Below are 24,096 nucleotides of genomic sequence, written 5' to 3'. Positions count from 1 at the left end.
CCCAGCCTGGCAAGAGTAGCCAAAACGGTGTTTAGTATCCCCAGTGGCTCTGCAAGCGCAGCGAGGACATTATAAACGGCTGACCTGCTCTCCTGGCACCATCCCGGGAGCCTGAAGCCACAAACTCTGGCCAAACTCATGTTTCTAAAAATCTATTCAAAGGCACTGTAGACTAAATAAGGCATTTTTCGTATCATTTGTTCATAATTGTAAGTAAGTCACAGCCTATGCAGAATTTAAAGACTATAATGATTTACTACAATGAAATGTTTAGTGCTGAGCACTTTATGTCCCTATCAGCCTATTGTGTCGCAGTCGCAAATGTTCACAATGTATTTCTTTGTAGAATAGCCTTGAAATAATTGAAATAATATACAGTGGCAAGAAAAAGTATGTGAACCCTTTGGAATTACCTGGATTTCTGCATAAATTGGTCATACAATTTGATCTGATCTTCATCTAAGTCACAACAATAAACAATCATAGTGTGCTTTCTTGTCTACATTGAATACATCATTTAAACATTCACAGTGTAGGTTGGAAAATGTATGTGAACCTCTAGGCTAATGACTTCTCCAAAAGCTAATTGGAGTCAGGAGTCAGCTAACCTGGAGTCCAATCAATGAGACGAGGTTGGAGATGTTGTTTAGAGCTGCCTTGCCCTATAAAAAACACTCACAAAATTTGAGTTTGCTGTTCACAAGAAGCATTGCCTGATGTGACCCATGCCTCGAACGAAAGAGATCTCAGAAGACCTAAGATTAAGAATTGTTGACTTGCATAAAACTGGAAAGGGTTACAAAAGTATCTCTAAAAGCCTTGATGTTCATTAGTTCACAGTAAGACAAATTGTCTATAAATGGAGAAAGTTCAGCACTGTTGCTACTCTTCCTAGGAGTGGCCATCCTGCAAAGATGACTGCAAGAACACAGCGCAGAATGTTCATTGAGGTTAAGAAGAATCCTAGAGTGTCAGCTAAAGACTTACAGAAATATCTGGAACATGCAAACAGCTCTTTTGACGAGTCTACGATATGTAAAACACTAAACAAGAATGGTGTTCATGGGAGGACACCACGGAAGAAGCCACTGCTGTCCAAAAAAACCATTGCTGCACGTCTGAAGTTTGCAAAAGTGCACCTGGATGTTCCACAGCGCTACTGGCAAAATATTCTGTGGACAGATGAAACTACAGTTGAGTTGTTTGGAAGGAACACACAACACTATGTGTGGAGAAAAAAAGGCACAGTGCACCAACATCAAAACCTCATCCCGACTATAAAGTATGGTGGAGGGAGCATCATGGTTTGGGGTTGCATTGCTGCCATCAGGGACTGGACAGCTTGCTATCATAGACAGAAAAATTAGTTCCCATGTTTATCAAGACATTTTGCAGGAGAATGTTAGTCTATCTGAGAATGTTAGGCTACCAATTGAAGCTCAACAGAAGTTGGGTGATGCAACAGGACAACGACCCAAAACACAGAAGTAAATCAACATCCGAATGGCTTCAACAGAAGAAAATACGCCTTCTGGAGTGGCCCAGTCAGAGTCCTGACCTCAACCTGATTGAGATGCTGTAGCATGACCTCAAGAGAGCAGTTCACACCAGACATCCCAAGAATATTGCTGAACTGAAACAGTTTTGTAAAGATGATTGGTCCAAAATTGCTCCTGACCGTTGTGCAGGTCTGATCCGCAACTACAGAAAATGTTTGGTTGAGGTTAATGCTGCCAAAGGAAGGTCAACCAGTTATTAAATCCAAGGGTTCACATACATTTTCCAACCCTGCACTGTGAATGTTTACATGGTGTGTTCAATAAAGACATGAAAACGTATTATTTTTTGTGTGTTATTGGTTTAAGCAGACTGTGTTTTTTCTAATGTTGTGATCTAGATCAAGATCAGATCCAATTTGATGACCAATTTATGCAGAAATCCAGGTATTTCCAAAGGGTTTCCATACTTTTTCTTGCCACTGTAGCCTAGATAATGTCTGGCTCCTGACCTATTTAGAGTGTTTACATGCTGTTTAATATGACATGTAGCCTTATTGAAATGATGAGGGCTTCTTACATTCATCTGTTCATGTTTATTAAACTACTTTTCATTCAAATCATATGGTTTCAATACTTCAAAACCAAATGGTTGGGCCAGGTGGTCATAAAAATTGATGAGTGTTGGTTAAATTGGTATTTTAATGAATAAAGCGAATTTTGAGCTAACGTTTTTTTAGCGGAGCGTTTGGAAAGGATGTAGAAGGACATGGAGCGAAACTGACTTCTGACCCAGCTGGCAGGCTTCAACACTGGGCGTTATCCCAAATGGCACCCTATTCACTTTATAGTGCATTACTTTTGACTACGGTCCATAGGACTTTGGTCAAAAGTAGGGCATTATATACACATTTAGAAAAATGGCTTCGAAAGGGTTCCTTTGGCTGTCAACATCGGACAACCCTTTTTGGTTCCAGGTAGAACCCCTTTTGGTTCCAGATAGAACCCTTTTCGATTCCATGTAGAACCCTGTGTGGAAAGAGTTTTTACATGGAACCCAAAAGGGTTCTACCTGGAACCAAAAGGGGTTCTTCAAAGGTTTTTCGGTTCTCGATAGCAACTTTCTTTCTAAGAGTGTAGGGAATAGGGTGTCATTTGGGACACGGTCAGGACAACAACAGCAGCCTGCAGCCTTCAGATTTGTAGCTCATGCCCTCCTGTTATCCTGCTGTTGACACTGACAATCAATATACTCTCTCTCTTGCGCTCTCTCTCTCTCGCTCTCTCTCTCATGCACTAAATAGGGAGTAGGGCACCATTTGGGATGCTTTCTGAGGATCTAAGTATGATTCATGGCTGCTGATTGTTGACGCTTTATGTCATGCTTCGGTTTTCCCCACTTTAGCTGCCCACGCTTTTCCGTTCCGTCGATTTGCTGGAAAAACATCTGGATCAAGAAACTCCACCTCCACCCCTCCTCCCTTACTCCCCCCTCTAAAGCTAACAATGTCCAGCTCTCTGGCTGTGTGACAGGGAGGAGGTGGTAGAGGGGGGAGATGGAAAGAGGTCTGGGATGAGTAAAGGATTCTCAAGCCACGGGTCCAAACGATACTCTCTTTTACGTAGCATTTGATTGTAGTGATGAGGTTTCATTGGGATTACGTCTTTGGAGAGAAAAGTCCCACATTGCACACAGGCATTAGTATGCACAGCTCCTGTTGCTTGGCTCCTGGCATGATGTTCTCTGCCAAAAATGTGCTGGGAGAGATGTAGTGGGCAGAGCTGGGTAGGTGGGTACCGCGGGGTAGGGTAGGGATAGAGGAGGGGTATGGGAGGGGTAGAGGAGGGTTAGGGGAGGGGTAGGGGAGGGGTAGAGGAGGGATAGAGGAGGGGTAGAGGTTGGGTAGAGGTCGGAAGGAGGAGGGGTAGGGGAGGGTAGAGGAGGGATAGAGGAGGGGAGTGGTAGAGGAGGGGTAGGGGAGGGTAGAGGAGGGATAGAGGAGGGGTAGGGGAGGGAAGAGGAGGGGAGAGGAGGGATAGAGGAGGGGAGAGGTAGGGGAGGGGTAGTGGAGGGGAGGGTAGAGGAGGGATAGAGGAGGGGAAAGGTAGGGGAGGGGTAGTGGAGGGGAGGGTAGAGGAGGGGTAGAGGAGGGATAGAAGAGGGGAGGCGTAGAGGAGGGGTAGAGGTAGAGGAGGGGTAGAGGAGGGATAGAAGAGGGGAGGGGTAGAGGAGGGGTAGAGATAGAGGAGGGGTAGAGGAGGGATAGAAGAGGGGAGGGGTAGAGGAGGGTAGAGGTAGAGGAGGGGTAGAGGAGGGTAGAGGTAGAGGAGGGATAGAGGAGGGGAGTGGTAGAGGAGGGATAGAGGAGGGGTAGGGGAGGGGAGGGTTAGGGATAGAGGAGGGGAGTGGTAGAGGAGGGATAGAGGAGGGGAGGGATAGAGGAGGGGAGGGGTAGAGGATGGTAGAGGAGGGATAGAGGAGGGATGGAGGAGGGGTAGAGGAGGGATAGAGGGTACAAGGAGGGGAGAAGAGTGGGGAACAGCAGAAAGGGGTGGAGCTAGAGAGAGATCAGAGGGTGGCCACATGGCGGTTTGAGGGTAGATGGAAAGAGAGAGAGAGAGAGAAAAAGAGAGAGAGAGAGGGGGAGAGAGAAGGAGAAAAGGAGAGGGGATTGAGAAAGAAAGAGAGAAACAGAGCGAAAGAGAGAGAAAGAGGGATGTTTGGATGTGAGAGGGATCAGTAGAGATCAGTATCTCTCAGCAGCACTAGAGAGCTGGAATCTAACATTACTTACTGCTGTGTGGGAAGAGGAGAACTAATACGTCTGTAGAACATCTGTAGAACCACATCATAATGACTGTATGATGAAGATAATCAGTGAGTAAACCACCATCTGTTTCTTACAGTCTGGTCATTACATAGTTGAGAATATTTTGGATTTTCTTTTATATTGGACTAATACAGGGAGCATTTATCTCTCAAGCGTTACTCTTATTTCTTTAGAATGTAGACAAGTTTAGTGTAGTGATTGTATTTTTTTTCTTTCACAAGAGCATGTTTCCTTAGATCATGTTGTATAGGTGTTGATCTACACTTAGCAGTATAACCAGTTAGCTTTGTTAACTGCTTGTATCATTCCGGACTCTGTCATGCATCTCTGTCATGTTGTTGTCAGCCAACCAGGCAGGCAGGGTTAGGGTAATGATTAGGGCTTGTACTAGCAGGGTCAGCTCAACCCTCCACCAGCCACTCCAAGTCTGCATCCCTATGAACCCTGGTCAAAAGTAGTGCACTATATTATTACGGAATAGGGTGCCATTTGGGACACTGCCAGGGAATGTTCCTATATAGGGAATCTTGTTGCGCAAGAAGAGGAAGGAGCATCCCCTGTAGGGATAGGTTGGTCGGCCACACACACACACCTTAGTAACACACTGGGTTTCATGTCATTGTGGCAATGCAACATTACACTGTACACAGTAACATGATTACACTGTACACAGTAACATGATTACACTGTACACAGTTTTACAGCCATGGTTGTGTAGTAATAGGCAGTTCTCGTCCTGGCTCGCTGTCCGACCTGGTGTACGTCCCAAATGGCAACCTGTTTCCTATATAGTGCACTACTTTTGATGGGCCCTGGTCAAAAGTAGTGCACTTACAGGCAATAGGGTGCTATTTGGGATGCAGGCCAGCCGTTTCTCCATGGAGGAAAGGAAAAGGGACGTTGGAACGTCAGTTGGAACAGAATGTTTCGAGATTGTGGAATTCCCAGATCATATTCCCTGGTCTGTTCCCAACAGTCCCACCTCCAGCTGTGGGACAAAGAATGGAGCTGGAGGCACTCTCACCATGTGGTTTAGTAGAACAATATGGCTCTACTGTACTCAATACAATATACAACTGGCAGGACAGGCTAGTCGGAAGAGAGAGAAAGACCTGAACTCACGGAAAGTCTTAGTTCTTTCACTTCTGTGACCTCTGATGCTGCTATCTTAAGACTAGTGACAGTGACTGGAGGTTTTCCTTTTCTATCATGTGTCCTTACTGCACTCAAAGACTTGTACATAGATAGAGTTGAGCATGCTGGTCCTTTGTCTAGTTGGCCTGCGTAGTGTCAGTTATCTTTGCTGCTGGGAGATTTCTCATGTTGAACCTGTGATGTGATCCTGTTATGGAGGTCACTGGAGTGAACAGTGATCTGACGTGAATGTAGAGGTAAACATGGACGTTGTCATCCAGGGACCTTCTGTCTGCATTCCAAATGGTACCCTATTCCCTTTATAGTGCACTACTTTTGACCAGATCCATATGGGCTCATAGAGCTCTGCGCAAACGTGTTGCACTATATAGGGAATAGGGTGACATTTGGTACACACATTCTCCCTCTGGGAACTGTTAATATTTATTCAGTTGGTGGTCTGACCTGTCGGTCTGCGGACCAAAGTCACTAGTCATTGACATGTAGACACAGCGCTGTAATAACACAGGTTAGTCACAACACAGGTTAGTCACAACACAGGTGAGTCACAAAGCAGATGGTCACGGTGTTTTGAGAGAGGAGTGGGGTAAAGTATAGCCACAGAGCAGGGGTTGGAGAAAGGTGTGGTACAGACAGGACAAATGAAGTTACAGTGGAAGGTTATCTCTGTCACAGACAGTTCTGTATGGAGACCCAGGTGGGATGAACTGTGATAAACAACTAGTGCGTCACAGAGCGTCAGACACAGACAGGGGCGGGAACAGACATACCATGCGAGCAGCATACCACCCTGCATCCCACTGCTGGCTTGCTTCTGATGCTAAGCAGGGTTGGTCCTGGTCAGTCCCTGGATGGGAGACCAGATGCTGCTGGAAGTGGTGTTGGAGGGCCGGTAGGAGGCACCCTTTCCTCTGGTCTAAAATTCTTTAAATATGCCCCATGGCAGTGATTGGGGACATTGCCCTGTGTAGGGTGCTGACTTTCAGATGGGATGTTAAACAGGTGTCCTGACTCTCTGTGGTCACTAAAGATCCATGGCACTTATTGTAAGAGTTAACCCTGGTGTCCTGGCTAAATTCCCAATCTGGTCTTTATACTGTACCATCATGGCCACCTAATCATCCCCAGTTTACAATTGGCTGATTTATCCCCCCCTCTCTCCTGTAACTATTCCCCAGGTTGTTGTTGTAAATGAGAACATGTTCTCAGTCAACTTACATGGTAAAAAAACAAAAAACATGCTGTGATACCTGTTTGGAGTGGAGTGGTCCTCTGTCCTCTTTATCTACACCAGACATTGTTGGTGACTGTTGATGGATATGGGGTGCAGGATGTTGCTATTGTGTTGATCTACTGTGATATTAATAACACTAGCTGTGATCTAGTCAGTCTACACACCAACGTGCCTGGAGTATACTGCTTCACTGCACAAGACTATTGTAGCGGCTTCACTGTGGAGTTGGGATCATCTTGGAACAGGAGGACAGGTTTGGGATATAAACAGACTTCTATAACAGACTTCCATATCAAATCTGGACTGTCTATGTCTGTAGTGCCAGGTAGTTGAGAATATTTTTGTTCATAGTAGATGGAAAAGAATTGGAATGTGTTTTTGAATTTTATTAGATCATCTTCTAGTAACCTATTGATTTTTTTGTGAGAGTGGTGTGTTGGCTGAGAAGTGAGGGGAGTGAGAGGGGTCTGGTGTGTAAGTTGAGGAGTGAGAGAAGTGAGACTGAGAGAGAAGTGACAGTAGTAAGTGAGAGTGAGAGAGGAGAGAGTGAGAGAGGAGGGAGAGAGGGTCTGTTCTGTTAGTTAGACGAGAGAGGTCAGTCTGCTTCTTTTCATGTGGGTCAGGAGCTCGGAACCAGAGAGGGGACGTCACCCCTCAGGTGTCAGCAGGGTCAGGTCATGATCCCACCACAGGGGTCACCGCTTGGGGTCACCTGTAGGGGACAGGACAGGACAGCTGCTCTGTCAGGAGGCTGCCTGGACATTTAAATTCAGGTTGTGTTGAAGCCCCAGTCCCTTTGATTATTGTGCTGACCACCATATACACTACATGACCAAAAGTATGTGGACAACTGCTCGTTGAACATCTCATTCCAAAATCATGGGCATTAATATGAAGTTGCTCCCCCCTTTGCTGCTATAACACCCTCCACTCTTTTGGGAAGGCTTTACACTGGATGTTGGAACATTGCTGCGGGGATTTTCTTCCAGTTTCAGCCACATTAGTGCATAAGTGAGGTTGGGCACTGATGTTGAGAGATTAGGCCTGGCTCGCAGTCGGCGTTCCAATTCATCCCAAACATATTTGATGGAGTCTGTGCAGGCCAGTCAAGTTCTCCCGCAACGATCTCAACAAACCATTGTGTATGGACCTCGCTTTGTGCACGGGGGCATTGTCATGCTGAAACAGGAAACGGCCTTCCCCAAACTGTTGTCACCAAGTTGGAAGCACAGAATCATTTAGAATGACATTGTATGCTGTAATGTTAAGATTTCCCTTCTCTGGAACTAAGGGGCCTAGCCCGAACCATGAAAAACAGCCCAGACCATTATTCCTCCAGCACCAACCGTTCTCCTGGCATACACCAAACCCAGATTAGTCCGTCGGACTGCCAGATGGTGAAGCGTGATTCATCACTCCAGAGAACGCCTTTCCACTGCTCCAGAGTCCAATAGTGGCGGGTTTTACACCACTCCAGCCAACACTTGGCATTGCTTATGGTGTTCTTAGGCTTGTGTGCAGCTGCTCGGCCATGGAAACCCATTTCATGAAGCTCCCAATGAACAGGTCTTGTGCTGATGTTGCTTCCAGAGGCAGTTTGGAACTCAGAGTGTTGCAACTGAGGACAGACGATTTTTACACGCTACGCGCTTCAGAACTCGGTGGTCCGGTTGTGAGCTTGTGTGGCCTACCACTTTGTGGCTGAACCGTTGTTGCTCCAATACATTTCCGCTTCACAATAACAGCACTTACAGTTGACTGGGGCAGCTCTAGTAGGGCAGAAATCTGACGAACTGACTTGTTGGAAAGGAAGCATCCTATGACGGTGACAGATGGAAAGTCACTGAGCTCTTCAGTAAGGTCATTGTTTATGGAGATTGCATGTCTGTGTGCTCCATTTTATACACCTGTCATCAACGGGTGTGGCTGAAATAGCCGAACCTATTAATTTGAAGGGGTGTCCACATACTTTTGTATAGTGTATCTAGAGAACATAAGACTGTCAGTCCAGGACAGTTTGATCTGCTGGCTTTGCTTTGCTATGATATCTATATTTAGTATGATTTGTAGATTTCTTCTGTTTGACAAGTCTAATATTTTGTAAAACTCAGATTAAAAAAACACAACAAAAATGCAGTGTTGAGACAATAAAAATGATAGCTATGACTTTAAAGTTGCAGTTGTAGAAATACATATCCCATGTCTTCCTGTGCTGATCCCTCTGCTGTCCAGCAGTGTATCCTGACTTGTATTTATTTCACCCCTCTTTGGGCTCTGTGGTCAGGTTATAGAGCTCAAATCCAAGCTGGAAGAGTTAGAAGCTTAGAGACCAGACCTCAGATAGTCACAAGGTTTTATGTCGGTCTACCTGAGGGACCAACTATCTATCACCTTAGTACTAGTTCAAGTTCAAGTTTTATTGTTACATACAGTACAGGGAAATACTTAACTTACATACTCTCTGTTTCTGTTTTTTGTTCTTCCAAGAGAACAGCCTTCCATGGTGAGTGCTGCTGGTTGCTGATGGGTGTTTTTGTTGTTGTTGACAAAAAACAGTTGGACAAATGGATGGATTTTCTTCCCATAATTGATAAAACAAAAGAGTGAAATGATTCAGTGAATCAGTGAATACCCCCTACCCAACACTCCGTGTTGGACATATTGTTTATTGTTGTTACTCTGACTGACAAGAAATGTTTTCTTGTTCTGTTTCAGAACTCGAGGCGAAGGAGGCGTGTGATTGGCTACGAGCGGCAGGATTCCCCCAATATGCTCAGCTCTTTGAAGGTAATAAACTTAATCACCCAATAATACACCAGAACAATGCTGGCATCTCCATAGAGCTCCGAGACAGGATTGTGTCGAGGCACAGATCTGGGGAAGGGTACCCAAAAGATCACACACACACACACACACACACACACACACACACACACACACACACACACACACACACAACAAAGTCATAACAGACCAACTATAAAACAAAAACGGCAGTTTTATTTTGAAACGTAACATCTGTTGTGAAATGAGCTACTGTTGATTTTAGCTTTGTCTAGAATGTCATTGTATGCTGTAGCATTAAGATTACCCTTCACTGGAACTAAGGGGCCTAGCCCAAACCATGAAAAACAGCCCCGGGCCATTATTCCTCCACCAAACTTTACAGATGGAACTATTTACAGTTGGAACATTCGGGTTATTGTGCTGACGTTGCTTCCAGAGGCATTTTGGAACTCGGTAGTGAGTTATGGAACCGAGGACAGATGATTTTTACACACTACACGCTTCAGCACTCGGTGGTCCCGTTCTGTGAGCTTGTGTGGCCTACCACTTTGTGGCTGAGCCGTTGTTGCTCCAAGACATTTCCACATCACAATAACAGCACTTACAGTTGACTGGGGCAGCACTAGCAGGGCAGAAATCTGACGAACTGACTTGTTGGAAAGGTGGCATCCTATGACGGTGCCACGTTGAAAGTCACTGAGCTCTTCAGCAAGGCCATTCTATTGCCAATGTTTGTCTATGGAGATTGCATGGCTGTATGCTCGATTTTATACACCTCTCAGCAATGAGTTTCTATATGAGGAGTGAATCATCTGGCACAGTCTGACTTCCTCTTACACTGCCCATCCCTACCCAACCCAACCCTGTCCCATGTCGTGTCCTTTCCATTCCTCTCCTACCCTCTCATGTCCTCTCCTCTCATGTCCTATCCTCTCCTCTCCCCTCATGTCCTCTCCTACACTCTCATGTCCTCTCCTACACGCTCATGTCCTCTCCTCTCATGTCCTCTCCTACACTCTCATGTCCTATCCTCTCCTCTCATGTCCTCTCATACACTCGCATGTCTTCTCCTGTCATGTCCTCTCCTCTCATCTCCTCTCATGTCCTCTCCTACACTCTCATGTCCTATCCTCTCCTCTCATGTCCTCTCCTCTCATGTCCTCTCATACACTCGCATGTCTTCTCCTCTCATGTCCTCTCCCCTCCTCTCATGTCCTCTCCTCTCCTCTTATGTCCTCTCCTCTCATGTCCTTTCCTCTGGCAGTTTCATTTACACAGCTGTCCTCAGGAGTCTCAGGTCTACAGCTTCTTTCAACTCACCCATGGAGGGAGGGAGGAGAGAAAGAGAGAAAGAGAAAGACTCAATTGGGCTTTGGTCTGGATAGTTCCTGGCTAGAGTTACTACCCAAACATGTCCAGCACACTAAAACAAAGAGGTCATGGGAAAAAGTTTTATCATCATGGTTTAGAAGCAGCCAGCTCTCCTCACCCCTACTACCCTTTCCTCCTCACCCCTGCTCCCCTCCTCCTCACCCCTGCTCCCCTCCTCCTTCCCAGCACCCTCGGTGCTCCAGGTCTTTTGAAGTGAGAGAGTGTCATGAATCTCTTGGTGACAGGGATTGTAGCCTGTTGTAAAGGAGACACACTGAGTGTGTTTGTATGTGCGTACGTGTGGCTGCATGTGCGATTGTATCAGTGTGTATGGAAAGCCGCAGCTACAATCTCTCCACTGCTATCCACATTATGTCCCCCTGTATTCAGCTCCATACAGCTTGCTCAGTAAAGGAAACCATGTTTACCAAGACTGTAGTGTTTCAAATTTATTTTATTTGATCTTTATTTTAACTAGGCAAGTCAGTTAAGAACAAATTCTTATTTACAATGACTGCCTACACCGGCCAAACCCAGACTACACTGGGCCAAGTGTGCGCCACCCTATGGGACTCCCAATCACAGCCAGTAGTGAAACAGCCTGGATTCAAACCAGGGTGTCTGTAGTGACGCCTCTTGCACTGAGATGCAGTGCCTTAGACCGCTGCGCCACTCAGGAGCCCAATTCATGTGAAGCTGTTGTATTAAGGTAGACACTGATGAGTAGACTTGAAGATTGAGTATAAAGTAAGTACATTTTGAAACCATTTCACAATTCCTGCCGGCTGCGGCTCCCCCGACCCAGATCTGTCTGAGTGTATTTTGATATCTGTGTTTCTCCTTATGTGACAGACCATGCTGCGTTGCTTTTCATAAAACAGTCAATGATACCACATGCATGCAGTAGGATGTAATATTGAGGGTCTGAAGTGAATCTGTGACTGCGTCCCAAATGGCACCCTATTCCCTACATAGTGGACTATGGGCCTGGTCAAAAGTAGTGCACTATGTAGGCAATAAGGTGCCAATTGGGACGGAGCTGGTGTGTTAGATAACAGGAGGCCAATACCCAGAGACAGACGTAATGCTGCTACTGCTCAGTGCCGTTATTTGGGCAAGCCCTGTCTCTCTTCATTACCTCTCTCTCTCTCTCTCTCTCTCTCTCTCTCTCTCTCTCTCTCTCTCTCTCTGGATAGGTCTCTGGAAACAATGTGCTTTCCTTCTCATAGCTGTTCCGTTTAACTTCCTGAATTAAAAAGTGAAGTTGGTTGTGATCTGCCACATGTGTACAGCCTGCTGCCCTATTAAGGAGCTAGATAACTACTGAGAGGAGAAATGGACTGAACTATTTAAAGTTGTATCTTTAATCTAATAGCAGCAGTTAATCTGTTAATCTGTTTCCTCCTCCTCAGACTCTCAGTTCCCCATCGACATCTCTCATGTGAAGAAAGACCATGACTTTCTGGACAAAGACCTGGTGGAACCTCTGTGCAGGTGAGTGGATTTAACCTGGTTGGATTTTCCATACTACTTCCATACAAATTCCAGTGTCATTTAGTTGAGGTTGACTGTGTGAGTTTGTATGTCAGTCAGTAAGGTAACGCCAGAGAGAGCTGAGTGTTTGAGCCTCAGGGAAGTGAAATGGATCTACACCGCTTAAACTGACAGAGTGACAATCACTGTGAACAACAAGCAACTCACGCATCTAGGAGTCCTTTACTAGACAGATGTCACAGAAACCTCACACTAACGTTACACAGCCACCAGAAGAAAACAAACAGCACAATAGATTATCCAACCGAGCAGACTAGAGGGGTAGCCAGCTAACTAAAATATTGTGAAATAACTTTTGATTTTATGGAAAGATAAACTTGAAATGGGCATTCTCTAATTGACTCAACAACCAAAAACACATACAGTGCATTCGGAAAGTATTCAGACCCTTTGAATTTTTCCACATTTTGTTTCGGTACAGTCTTGTTCTAAAGTTAATTGAATACATTGTTTTCCTCATCAATCTACACACAATACCCCATAATGACGAAGCGAAAACAGGTTTCGAATTTTTTGCAAATGTATTACAAATAAAAACAGAAATACCTTATTTACATAAGTATTCAGACCCTTTGCTATGAGACTCGAAATTGAGCTCAGGTGCATCCTGTTTCCACTAATCATCTTTGAGATGTTTCTACAACTTGCCTGGAGTCCACATGTGGTTAATTCAATTGATTGAACATGATTTGGAAAGACACACACCAGTCTATATAAGGTCCCACAGTTGACAGTGCATGTCAGAGTAAAAACCAAGCCATGAGATCGAAGGAATTGTCCGTAGAGCTCCGAGACAGGATTGTGTCGAGGCACAGATCTGGGGAAGGGTACCCAAAAAATTTTGCAGCATTGCAAGAACACAGTGGCCTCCATCATTCTTAAATGGAAGAAGTTTGGAACCACCAAGAATCTTCCTAGATCTTTCCGCCCCGCCAAACTGAGCAATCAGGGGAGAAGGGCCTTAGTTAGGGAGGTGCCCACTCTGACAGAGCTCCAGATTTCCTCTGAGGAGATGGGAAAACCTTCCAGAAGGACAGCCATCTCTGCAGCACTCCACCAATCAGGTATTTATGGTAGAGTGGCCAGACGGAAGCCACTCCTCAGTAAAAGGCACATGACAGCCCACTTGGAGTTTGCCAAAAGGCACCTAAAGAATTCAGACCATGAGAAACAAGATTCGCTGGTCTGATGAAACCAAGATTGAACTCTTTGGCCTGAATGCCAAGTGTCACGTCTGGAGGAAACCTGGCACCATCCCTACAGTGAAGCATGGTGGTGGCAGCATCATGCTGTGGGGATGTTTTTCAGCGGCAGGGACTGGGAGACTAGTCAGGATCAAGGGAAAGATGAATGGAGCAAAGTACAGAGAGATCCTTGATGAAAACCTGCTCCAGAGCGCTCAGGACCTCAGACTGGGGTGAAGGTTCACCTTCCAAAAGGACAATGACCCGAGGCACACAGCCAAGACAACGCAGGAGTGGCTTCGGGACAAGTCTCTGAATGTCCTTGAGTGTCCCAGCCAGAGCCCGGACTTGAACCCGATCTAATTTCTCTGGAGAGACCTGAAAATAGCTGTGCAGCAATGCTCCCCATCCAATCCGACAGAGCTTGAGAGGATCTGCAGAGAAGAATGGGAGAAACTCCCCAAATACTGGTGTGCCAAGCTTGTAGCGTCATACCGAAGAAGACTCAAGGCTGTAATCGCTCCCAAAAGTGCTTCAACAAAGTACTGAGTAAAGGGTCTGAATACTTATGTAAATGTGATATTTCAGTTTGTTTTTTATTATTAATTTGCAACAATTTCTAAAGACCTGTTTTTTTGGTCATTACAGGGTTTTATCTGTAGATTGATGAGGGAATTTAATAACTTAATCCATTTTAGAAAAGGCTGTAACATACATTTTTGGGGGAAAAACTCAAGAGGTCTGAATACTTTCCGAATGCACTGTATATAAGTTTAACTTTCTTAATGAACCAGAAAATCAATAGTTATTTATGGTTGTTTATCTGGCTAACTCACTAATCCTGCTTTGTAGTATACCCCTCTGGGCCTGTTTTTCAAACCTTCTTCCGTCTGGCAAGACTAGTGGTCAAGTTCAACCTCACCATTGTTTACCCTCTGCTATGCCAAGACATGAACTGTCTATGATTGGGTTAAAAACAGCCTTTTAGTTCCCCATGCTGCCTTATGTTGCTATGTTGCTAACTTTCTCCAGAGAGTGTCAGCAAAAAGAAGGGCTTTGTCCCAAATGGCACCCTATTCCTTATATAGTGCACTACTTTTGTCCAGGGCCCATAGGAATCTTGTCGAAATAGTGCACTATATAGGGTGCAATTTGTGATGAAGCCAAAGTAGGAGGAGGGAAAGGGCTGCCTTCACAGATTAACACACTGTGACTCCAAACAACCCTTAAGCAACTAATCTACATTCCAAACTAGCCCTGCAGACAATGCCTCCCAGCTCCCACCTCCCTGTGACTCTGTCTCCCTGTGAGTGTCACCCCCCTACACCATCCTTGACTTTTCAGCTTCTTTATGGTCACCTGGACCCAGAGGAGGCTGGCAAACATGCTGTCTGCCTGTCACCGTGTGTGGTGAGCAGAGGAACCCCTCCTCCCTCCACACTGGCCATGGGGCTGAGAGGAACAGATAGATGTGTCATGCTCTCCACTACTGTTTTCTCTTTGATCCCTGATTATTCAGGCTCTATTATGCTCAACAGTCAAAACTTTTTTGTCTTTAGAAGAAGTTAGGGGACCTCAACACTCTCTATAGGGTCTACAGGCTCCAACAGCCACTGTAAAGACTATGGGAACTGACCTAGGCTGAGTCTGAAATGACAACCTATTCCCTATAGTGCCATACATTTGACTAGAGCTCTATGGGCCCCGGTCAAAAGAAGTGTACTATATAGGGAATAGGGTACCATTTGGGACACAGCAACAAAGCCCTACTGTATCCTGTTGGCTCCAGAGCAGCAGGAGAAGGCTAGAGGCTAGCATCTTCTAACTCTACTACATCTGAAGCTTTTTACTGTCACAGAATCCACATAAACCCTGCATGGGACAATATCTGGAGTGGTAAAACGTTATGACTGTCACGCCGCAAATCTTCTGTCAAGCGCCATTTTGCTGGCGCTTGACAGAAGTTTTTGTTGTTGTCGTTGTTGCATAGGCAGGGCAGCTTGTTGGCCTGAGTGTTTCTGTGTCATTTACCTTTGCAGTAGGCCAGCCTCCCCTACTCTCTGCCAGGCTAGGTGTCCCACAGACCCCTACACTCCTACTCTCTGGCAGGCTAGCTGTCCCACAGGCCACTACTCCACTACTCTCTGGCAGGCTAGCTGTCCCACAGGCCACTACTCTCCTACTCTCTGCCAGGCTAGCTGTCCCACAGGCCTCTACTCTCCTACTCTATGCCAGGCTAGCTGTCCCACAGGCCACTACTCTCCTACTCTCTGCCAGGCTAGCTGTCCCACAGGCCTCTACTCTCCTACTCTATGCCAGGCTAGCTGTCCCACAGGCCACTACTCTCCTACTCTCTGCCAGGCTAGCTGTCCCACAGGCCTCTACTCTCCTACTCTATGCCAGGCTAGCTGTCCCACAGGCCACTACTCTCCTACTCTCTGCCAGGCTAGCTGTCCCACAGGCCTCTACTCTCCTACTCTATGCCAGGCTAGCTGTCCCACAGGCCCCAACTCTCAGACTGGAGAGAGTGACTAAGAAGGAGCAGGGACATGAAGTCTGTGTGTGGCTGGAGTAGCAGCAGAGACTAGTCCATTAGCTGTTGATGGAGAATCTCTGTGAACCACAGCGCCTCAGCAGTCTTCACCAATTAGGTCCCTGTCAGGGAGAGAGAGGCCAGAAGCAGACGGACTGGCAGGGAGATAGAGCGAGAGAGGCCAGAGAGCATCTGTCCATTAACATTAAGTTATTAGCCACAGTTAGCAGGCATGATTAGGTTTGTTCTGCCCTTGCTGGGTAGTTGTCAGCCCCACAGTCATTTAACTCCTGGACTGGAGAACTGACTGTGTCTATTCCTGGTGACTTCTCTTGAAGAGAAGGATGATCTCTGAGATTGTTATTGTTTACATCCATCTGGCTTGTTTCTCTTCCAGACGACTCAACACCTTGAACAAGTGTGCCTCTATGAAACTAGACGGCAACCTTCCTAAGAAAAAGGTAAGTAGAGGTTTTAATTATTATAATATTATTCTATATTATGACCGTTATGATCCTGTTCAGTTGCACAGTGATATTGTATAACAGCTTTAGTCAATGCAAGGCTATTATGTATACCTTTCTAAGGTATTATGGTAATAATTACTGAGGATATCGGCCAAGTAGTAGTCCTGTAACAACAAGACTCCTCTTCCTCTTACCCCTCTATCCTTCCATCCCTCTTTCCTTCCATCCCTCTAACCCAGATCCTGTGATATGTGAGATGTGTCCATTGTCGTATTCCCTAAAGGGTGTACTACTTTTAACCAGAGCCCTATTAGCCCTGGTCACATGTAGTTTACTATAAGGAATAGGGTGCCATTTGGGACGTACAAATCACCTCTGTTGTTTCAACTTCCTTCATGCTGGAGGGAAGTCCCTCTAGGCTTCAGGACATTTCCGATTGGTTTATTTATGGCTGTAAAACCAGATTAGGAGGTTATATCATCATGATTATGTGATCGATGTATAGAACTGTAATGTGATTATAACTGAACAGACACATCCTCTGGCTCCGTTGTTAACTGTCAGGAAAATGCAGATGACATTTGTCTCTCCTTCCTGGAACAGATAGAGATACAGATAGGCTGTGATGTTACACCCTCACAGATCTCACAATATCTGTGTCGTCTTACTGTGTATTCAGAGTGAAGACTCTGATGAGGAGGACCTGTTTGCCATCAGTGACAAATGGACGTTTGAGTGGACGAGCCGCCGCTGGTCCAGACTAAAGGGAGAGGGGCAGAGTCCCAGGGAGGGGGAGGGGCGGGGCCTGCGGAACACTACCAGTAGCGAGAGTGTTCTAACTGACCTCAGCGAACCAGAGGTCTCATCTCTCCACAGTGAGAGCAGTGGGGGGAGTGGCCACCAGGCTGTGAGCACAGAGGACTCAGACTGCTCTAACCGGAACTACTCCAACTCTGCAGCCATGCCTGAACCTGACTCCACCTCCCTTACCCTACCACACCTCCCTAAGCACCTCCCCTATTACGGCTCGCTGCCCACCAAAAACGACCGCGCCGGACGGACCCGAGCCAAGGACTTCCTGCGCCGCATGGAGACGCTACGTTCCCGGGGAACGTTGGATAGGGGGTGGAGCAAGATGCTGGTTATCAGCGCTCCGGTACTGCAGATGGACCCGCAGGCCCTGAAGACGATGCCCTGTGTGGAGATCACCAATGGGGACGGGTCGGGGGCGGAGGTATCCACTGGGGGACCAATCCTAGGGCTAACCCCCCAGTGCCCCTCCAGCAGTGAGGGCAGCCACTCCAGCGGCAGCACCGTCTCCTCCCCCAGTCTGAAGGAGAGGAAGCCCCACTCCCAGCGGACGGACCGGTCCAACGCCAAGCGCAGTGGCATGTATCTGGAGGACTTGGCCGTGTTCTCCAGCCTGCAGTGGAACAGTGGAGTGGCCGAACACAACCGGCATAACGAGTACCGCTCCTACGAGGACCTGGTGGTCCACATACCCAAAGACCACAAGCCTGGCACCTTTCCCAAGGCCCTGTCCATAGAGAGCCTCTCCCCCACCCCGGGGGCCTCCGTCCCCTGGCACAGCGGCAGCCTCAACCCCCTGGAGCCTCAGTCCAACCCCAACCCCCGACCTAACTCTAACCCCAGGGAGTTCCACCCCCGCCCGGCCACCCAGTTCTGCCCACGGGGCAGTAGGATCAGTGTGTATGACAACGTCCCTGGGTCTCACCTCTATGCCTCTACTGGAGACCTGCTGGACCTGGAGAAGGAAGACCTGTTCCCCCACATGGATGACATCCTGCAGCACGTCAACGGCCTGCAGCAGATAGTGGACCACTGGTCCAAGAACATGCTGCCCTCTGCAGGCCTGGACGGACAGGGGATCCAGCCTGCAGGATTGCAGTCTTCCAGCCAGATCACGCTGGACTTTGAGGGGACGTCTGTTCTGGAGGGACAGAGCACAGCCAGTGACAGGGACAGAGACGGCGTGTCCCTCATTGAGACTCACTGTACAGGACACAGAGAGAGGAGGGACTCAGGGGTGGGAGCATCACTAACCAGACCCAACCGGTAAGAATCATAGTCCTCAAATGGTTATTAACATCTCAGTGTTTAGTTCCTTGTAGAAATCATTATCCTGTCCTTATTTCCATACTGATAGTCCATATTTTAGAGGTGAAGTCTTGACATCATTGTCAAAGGTTGCATCTCAAATGTCTCTCTATTTCCTAGATAGTGCACCTTTTCCCTGCATACTTTCCCTTTGGGGATCTGATCAAAAGTAGTGTGCTATATAGGGAATAGGGTGCCATTTGGAACTTATATTAACTATTGTCCTCTCTCTCTATCTGGCATTAGTCTGCGATGGCCCAGCTTCCAGATGTCCAAACGGCTCAGCCACTCAGTGGCCTCGCTCCAGATCACCAACCAATCAGCAGGCCAGCTCAGCCTGCTGCAGAAGTTCTCTCTCCTCCGCCTCACTGCCATCATGGAGAAATACTCCATGTCCAACAAACACGGATGGACCTGGTGAGTACAATCAATCAACCAATCAATCAATCAACCAATCAACCAATCAACCAATCAATCAACCTTGTCAAGGTTGAACCCTATTCCTGTGTGTGTGACTAGACATGGGACTCATTCTGTGTTGTCTCTCTGTCAGGTCGGTTCCAAAGTTCATGAAGAGGATGAAGGTTCCAGACTACAAGGACAAGAATGTGTTTGGTGTTCCTCTGATTGTTCACGTCCAGCGCTCTGGTCAGCCCCTCCCCCTCAGCCTGCAGCAGGCCCTTCGATACCTCAGGAGCCAGTGTCTAGACCAGGTCAGTCTCTCTCAGTTAAACTGTGTTACAATAGACTGTCAGTCTCTCTCTGTTAAACTGTTCTATAGCAGACTGTCAGTCTCTCTCTGTTAAACTGTTCTATAGCAGACAGTCAGTCTCTCTCTGTTATTCTGTGTTACAGCAGACAGTCAGTCTCTCTCTGTTAATTAAACTGTTACAGTAGACTGTCAGTCTCTCTCTGTTAATTAAACTGTTACAGTAGACTGTCAGTCTCTCTCTGTTAATTAAACTGTTACAGTAGACTGTCAGTCTCTCTCTGTTAATTAAACTGTTACAGTAGACTGTCAGTCTCTCTCTGTTAATTAAACTGTTACAGTAGACTGTCAGTCTCTCTCTGTTAATTAAACTGTTACAGTAGACTGTCAGTCTCTCTCTGTTAATTAAACTGTTACAGCAGACTGTCAGTCTCTCTCTGTTAAACTGCATTACAGCAGACTGTCAGTCTCTCTCTGTTAATTCAACTGTTACAGTAGACTGTCAGTCTCTCTCTGTTAATTAAACTGTTACAGCAGACTGTCAGTCTCTCTCTGTTAAACTGTTACAGCAGACTGTCAGTCTCTCTCTGTTAATTAAACTGTTACAGTAGACTGTCAGTCTCTCTCTGTTAATTAAACTGTTACAGTAGACTGTCAGTCTCTCTCTGTTAATTAAACTGTTACAGTAGACTGTCAGTCTCTCTCTGTTAATTAAACTGTTACAGTAGACTGTCAGTCTCTCTCTGTTAATTAAACTGTTACAGTAGACTGTCAGTCTCTCTCTGTTAATTAAACTGTTACAGTAGACTGTCAGTCTCTCTCTGTTAATTAAACTGTTACAGTAGACTGTCAGTCTCTCTCTGTTAATTAAACTGTTACAGCAGACTGTCAGTCTCTCTCTGTTAAACTGCATTACAGCAGACTGTCAGTCTCTCTCTGTTAATTCAACTGTTACAGTAGACTGTCAGTCTCTCTCTGTTAATTAAACTGTTACAGCAGACTGTCAGTCTCTCTCTGTTAAACTGTTACAGCAGACTGTCAGTCTCTCTCTGTTAATTAAACTGTTACAGTAGACTGTCAGTCTCTCTCTGTTAATTAAACTGTTACAGTAGACTGTCAGTCTCTCTCTGTTAAACTGTTACAGTAGACTGTCAGTCTCTCTCTGTTATTTTGTGTTACAGCAGACTGTCAGTCTCTCTCTGTTAAACTGTTACAGTAGACTGTCAGTCTCTCTCTCTGTCGAACCGGTCACTCGGTCAGTGTCTAGACCAGGTCTGTCTGTCTGTCTGTCTGTCTGTCTGTCTGTCTGTCTGTCTGTCTGTCTGTCTGTCTGTCTGTCTGTCTGTCTGTCTGTCTGTCTGTCTGTCTGTCTGTCTGTCTGTCTGTCTGTCTGTCTGTCTGTCTGTCTGTCTGTCTGTCTGTCTGAACGTTCTGCTCTACTCGGTCTGCAGGTGGGCCTGTTCCGTAAGTCTGGTGTGAAGTCTCGTATCCAGGCGCTGAGGCAGATGAATGAGTCGTCTCCTGATGATGTCAGCTACGAGGACCAGTCAGCGTACGATGTAGCAGACATGGTCAAGCAGTTCTTCAGAGACCTGCCTGAACCTCTACTGACCAGCAAGCTGGGAGAGACCTTCCTACACATCTACCAGTGTAAGGACTGATACACACAGGCACATACACACATGCTTACACACATGCACACACACACACACAGTCTTGTACAGCTAACGTTTTTGGGACACACAATTCAGTCCCATTCAAAATCTTATTTTCCCTAACCCTAAACCTAACCCTAACCCGTACTCTTACCCTTACCCTAACCCTAACCTTAACCCAAAAACCTAACCCTAACCCTAAACCTAACCCTAGCTCCTAACCCTAACCCTAAATCTAACCCTAGCTCCTAACCCTAACTCATAACGTAATTCAAATACTAATTCTAACCTTAACCCTAAACCCTCTAGACCCCCTAAACCCCCTAGACAGACAGACAGACATACAGAAAAATCATACTAAAGTCTCTCTCCATTGCTCATGGTTGGATAGTTCAACCCTCCCTCTATCCCTTCCTCCCACTCCTCCCTCCAGATGTTCCTAAGGACCAGCGGTTGCAGGCTGTGCAGGCGGCCATCATGCTGATGTCAGACGAGAACAGGGAGGTGCTACAAATGTTGCTCTGCTTCCTGTCTGACGTCACTTCCTCTGTGGAGGAGAACCAGATGACTCCCATGAACATCGCTGTGTGTCTGGCCCCGTCCCTGTTCCACCTCAACCTCCTGAAGAAGGACAACCTCTCACACAGGTACACTACACCACAAACACACAGGCACATCACCTGATCAGCTCTAAAGTGAGGAAGCTTGGACTGTCACTTCAGCAGTGTCTATAATGGACTAATGCAACTATAACCCACTTGGTCTAGTATTTCCTATATACAGTATGCCCTCCTATTAGACTCCCCAGTGATGATATCCTCCTAATTAGGTCTCTGTGAAGACTGATTTTAACTAGGTGGGAGTCTGGCTCAGGCATCAGGGGTTACAGTAGACTGGCTATCTGGTTCTGGGCGGTTTTTATTAAGAAGGTTCTGGAGTTCCAGGGTACTCTTTAAAACACTTTGTTTTATGACATCATGCTGTGTACAAACAGTAACCTCTCATTTAACTAACTGGTGGAACTGATTCTTTAAGGATTACAGGATCAAAGGGATAGCATGCAGAGAGAGATGTTGAGATGACAGAGAGGAGGGAGAGGAGAGGCAGAGGATGGCAGGGAGAGGCGAGAGAGAAGGAGAGGATGACAGGGAGGAGGGAGAGGAGAGAGAGAAGAAGAGGATGGCTGGGAGGATGGAGGACAGGAGAGAGGGAGAGGATGGCAGGGAAGGAGGGAGGACAGGAGAGAGAGGGTTAGCAGAGAGTTAGAAAGGCAAGGAAGGAGGGAGGACAGGAGAGAGAGTGTTAGGAGAGAGAGAGGGTTAGGAAGGCAGGGAAGGAGGAAGGACAGGAGAGAGAGGGTTAGGAAGGCAGGGAAGGAAGGAAGGAGGACGGGAGAGAGAGGGCTAGGAGAGAGAGGGTTAGAAAGGCAGGGAAGAGGGAGGACAGAAGAGAGAGGGTTAGGAAGGCAGGGAAGGAAGGAGAACAGGATAGAGAGGGCTAGGAGAGAGAGGGTTAGGAGCTGTGACAAGTGGGTGTCTCAGCTGCATGGGGGACTCTGTTTATCTAGGGGGCTGGGAGGGAGGTTAACTAGCTGTATTCAGTGGGAGAGAGGGAAGAGGTTAATGTGTTCATTGAGCACCTCGGCTGATTGACTCTTGCTGCTATGTTCATAATTGTCTCATTACCCATGATCCTTTGCTGTGTTAATAACTGTTACCCATGATCCTCAGGGCCATGCAGAGGAAGTACACGACAGGCCGGCCCGACCAGAAGGACCTGAATGAGAACCTTTCCGCGACGCAGGGACTCGCCCACATGATCATAGAGTGCAACCGACTGTTTGAGGTAATAGACCTGAATAGAATACAATAGAATACTTCATTAATAATCAACAATGTTACTAAGATGCCTTAGATAAATTGGATGTCATAAAATGTTATAAGCCTCATTATAAAACATTATAAAGGCTCATACCTGCTGACAGGTAAGATATAAAGCATTATACCTTCAGCCTTTTAAGTGTTATCGAACCATTTAAAAACATTGTTTTGTCATTTAGAAGACGCTCTTATCCATAGCGACCTGATCTCTGATTGATCTTTCTTATCCGACCAATCAGATTCCTCATGAGATGGTGACTCAGTCCAGGAACTCGTACGCGGAGGCGGACCTTCACGCTCCCACCTTAGAGGAGCTCTGTAGACAGCAGGAGGAGGACGATGCGTCCTGCCAGACAGAGGCCAGACCCTGCCAGACACACACAGAGACCAGACCGCAGAACCTGTACCAGAGCTACGTAGAGAGCAGGCTCCAGGAGCTCCTGAAGGAGGTCAGAGAGAAGGCTAAGGGCTGGGTGTCCTGCACCAGCTCAGACAGCACTGAGCTCTACTGTAAAAAGGTGGGTGATGGGAACCCTTTGCGGCGGTGGCGTGTGGTGGTAGAGGTGGAGGCCCCTCCCTCGGTGGTGTTGAACCGTGTGTTGCGAGAGCGCCACCTGTGGGACGTGGACCTGCTGCAGTGGAAGGTAGCTGAGACTCTGGACAGACACACTGAGGTGTTCCACTATGTCCTCAACCGCATGCCCCCACACCCCAGCAGAGACTTCCTGGTCCTACGGTGAGTGTGTGTGTTTGCGTTTTTGCATTTAGAATTTTGACGTTTACATTTCAATTCAACTCAGTTTGTTGTTCCTGTAGAGCTCACATCAACCTAAAGCCCTGTCGGCTCTAGCTGTGCTGAATGAAGCTGACTTTGTCTGTCTTTCTCTGTCTCTTTCTGTAGGTCATGGAGGACTGACCTTCCCAAGGGGACGTGTGCATTGGTGTGTGTGTCTATAGAACATGAGGACTGTCCCCGGGTTGGTGGGGTAAGGGCCGTGGTTCTAGAGTCTAACTACCTTCTAGAACCCTGCGGCTCTGGGAAGTCCAGACTCACTCACATCTGCAGGGTGGACTTCAAGTGAGTCCACACATAACATACCTTAGCATATACTGTATAAATAG

General features: G+C 46.8%; 1 protein-coding gene across 9 annotated transcripts in view; it reads left to right on the top strand.

Moving 5' to 3' along the window:
- The window catches only part of stard13b (StAR-related lipid transfer (START) domain containing 13b), a 122,488-nt gene that overhangs the window by 97,184 nt on the left and 1,208 nt on the right, over positions 1–24,096 (top strand). For 8 of the 9 annotated variants that reach the window (XM_014214523.2, XM_014214522.2, XM_045724518.1 and 5 more), the window contains 11 exons: positions 9,432–9,503; positions 12,287–12,368; positions 16,543–16,606; positions 17,292–18,688; positions 18,977–19,147; positions 19,284–19,443; positions 20,891–21,089; positions 21,528–21,741; positions 22,825–22,939; positions 23,214–23,710; positions 23,876–24,052. In XM_014214523.2, coding sequence (XP_014069998.2) covers positions 9,432–9,503; positions 12,287–12,368; positions 16,543–16,606; positions 17,292–18,688; positions 18,977–19,147; positions 19,284–19,443; positions 20,891–21,089; positions 21,528–21,741; positions 22,825–22,939; positions 23,214–23,710; positions 23,876–24,052 — 3,148 coding nt within the window. Of the gene's footprint in view, positions 1–4,002; positions 4,375–9,431; positions 9,504–12,286; positions 12,369–16,542; positions 16,607–17,291; positions 18,689–18,976; positions 19,148–19,283; positions 19,444–20,890; positions 21,090–21,527; positions 21,742–22,824; positions 22,940–23,213; positions 23,711–23,875; positions 24,053–24,096 lie in introns of those variants that run through there. The other variant, XM_014214533.2, reaches the window with a different exon arrangement.

Source organism: Salmo salar, chromosome ssa09, assembly GCF_905237065.1.
Source record: "Salmo salar chromosome ssa09, Ssal_v3.1, whole genome shotgun sequence".
NCBI lineage: Eukaryota > Metazoa > Chordata > Actinopteri > Salmoniformes > Salmonidae > Salmo > Salmo salar.
Note: the sequence above shows the minus strand (reverse complement) of the source record. Positions and strands in the feature narration are given on the sequence as shown.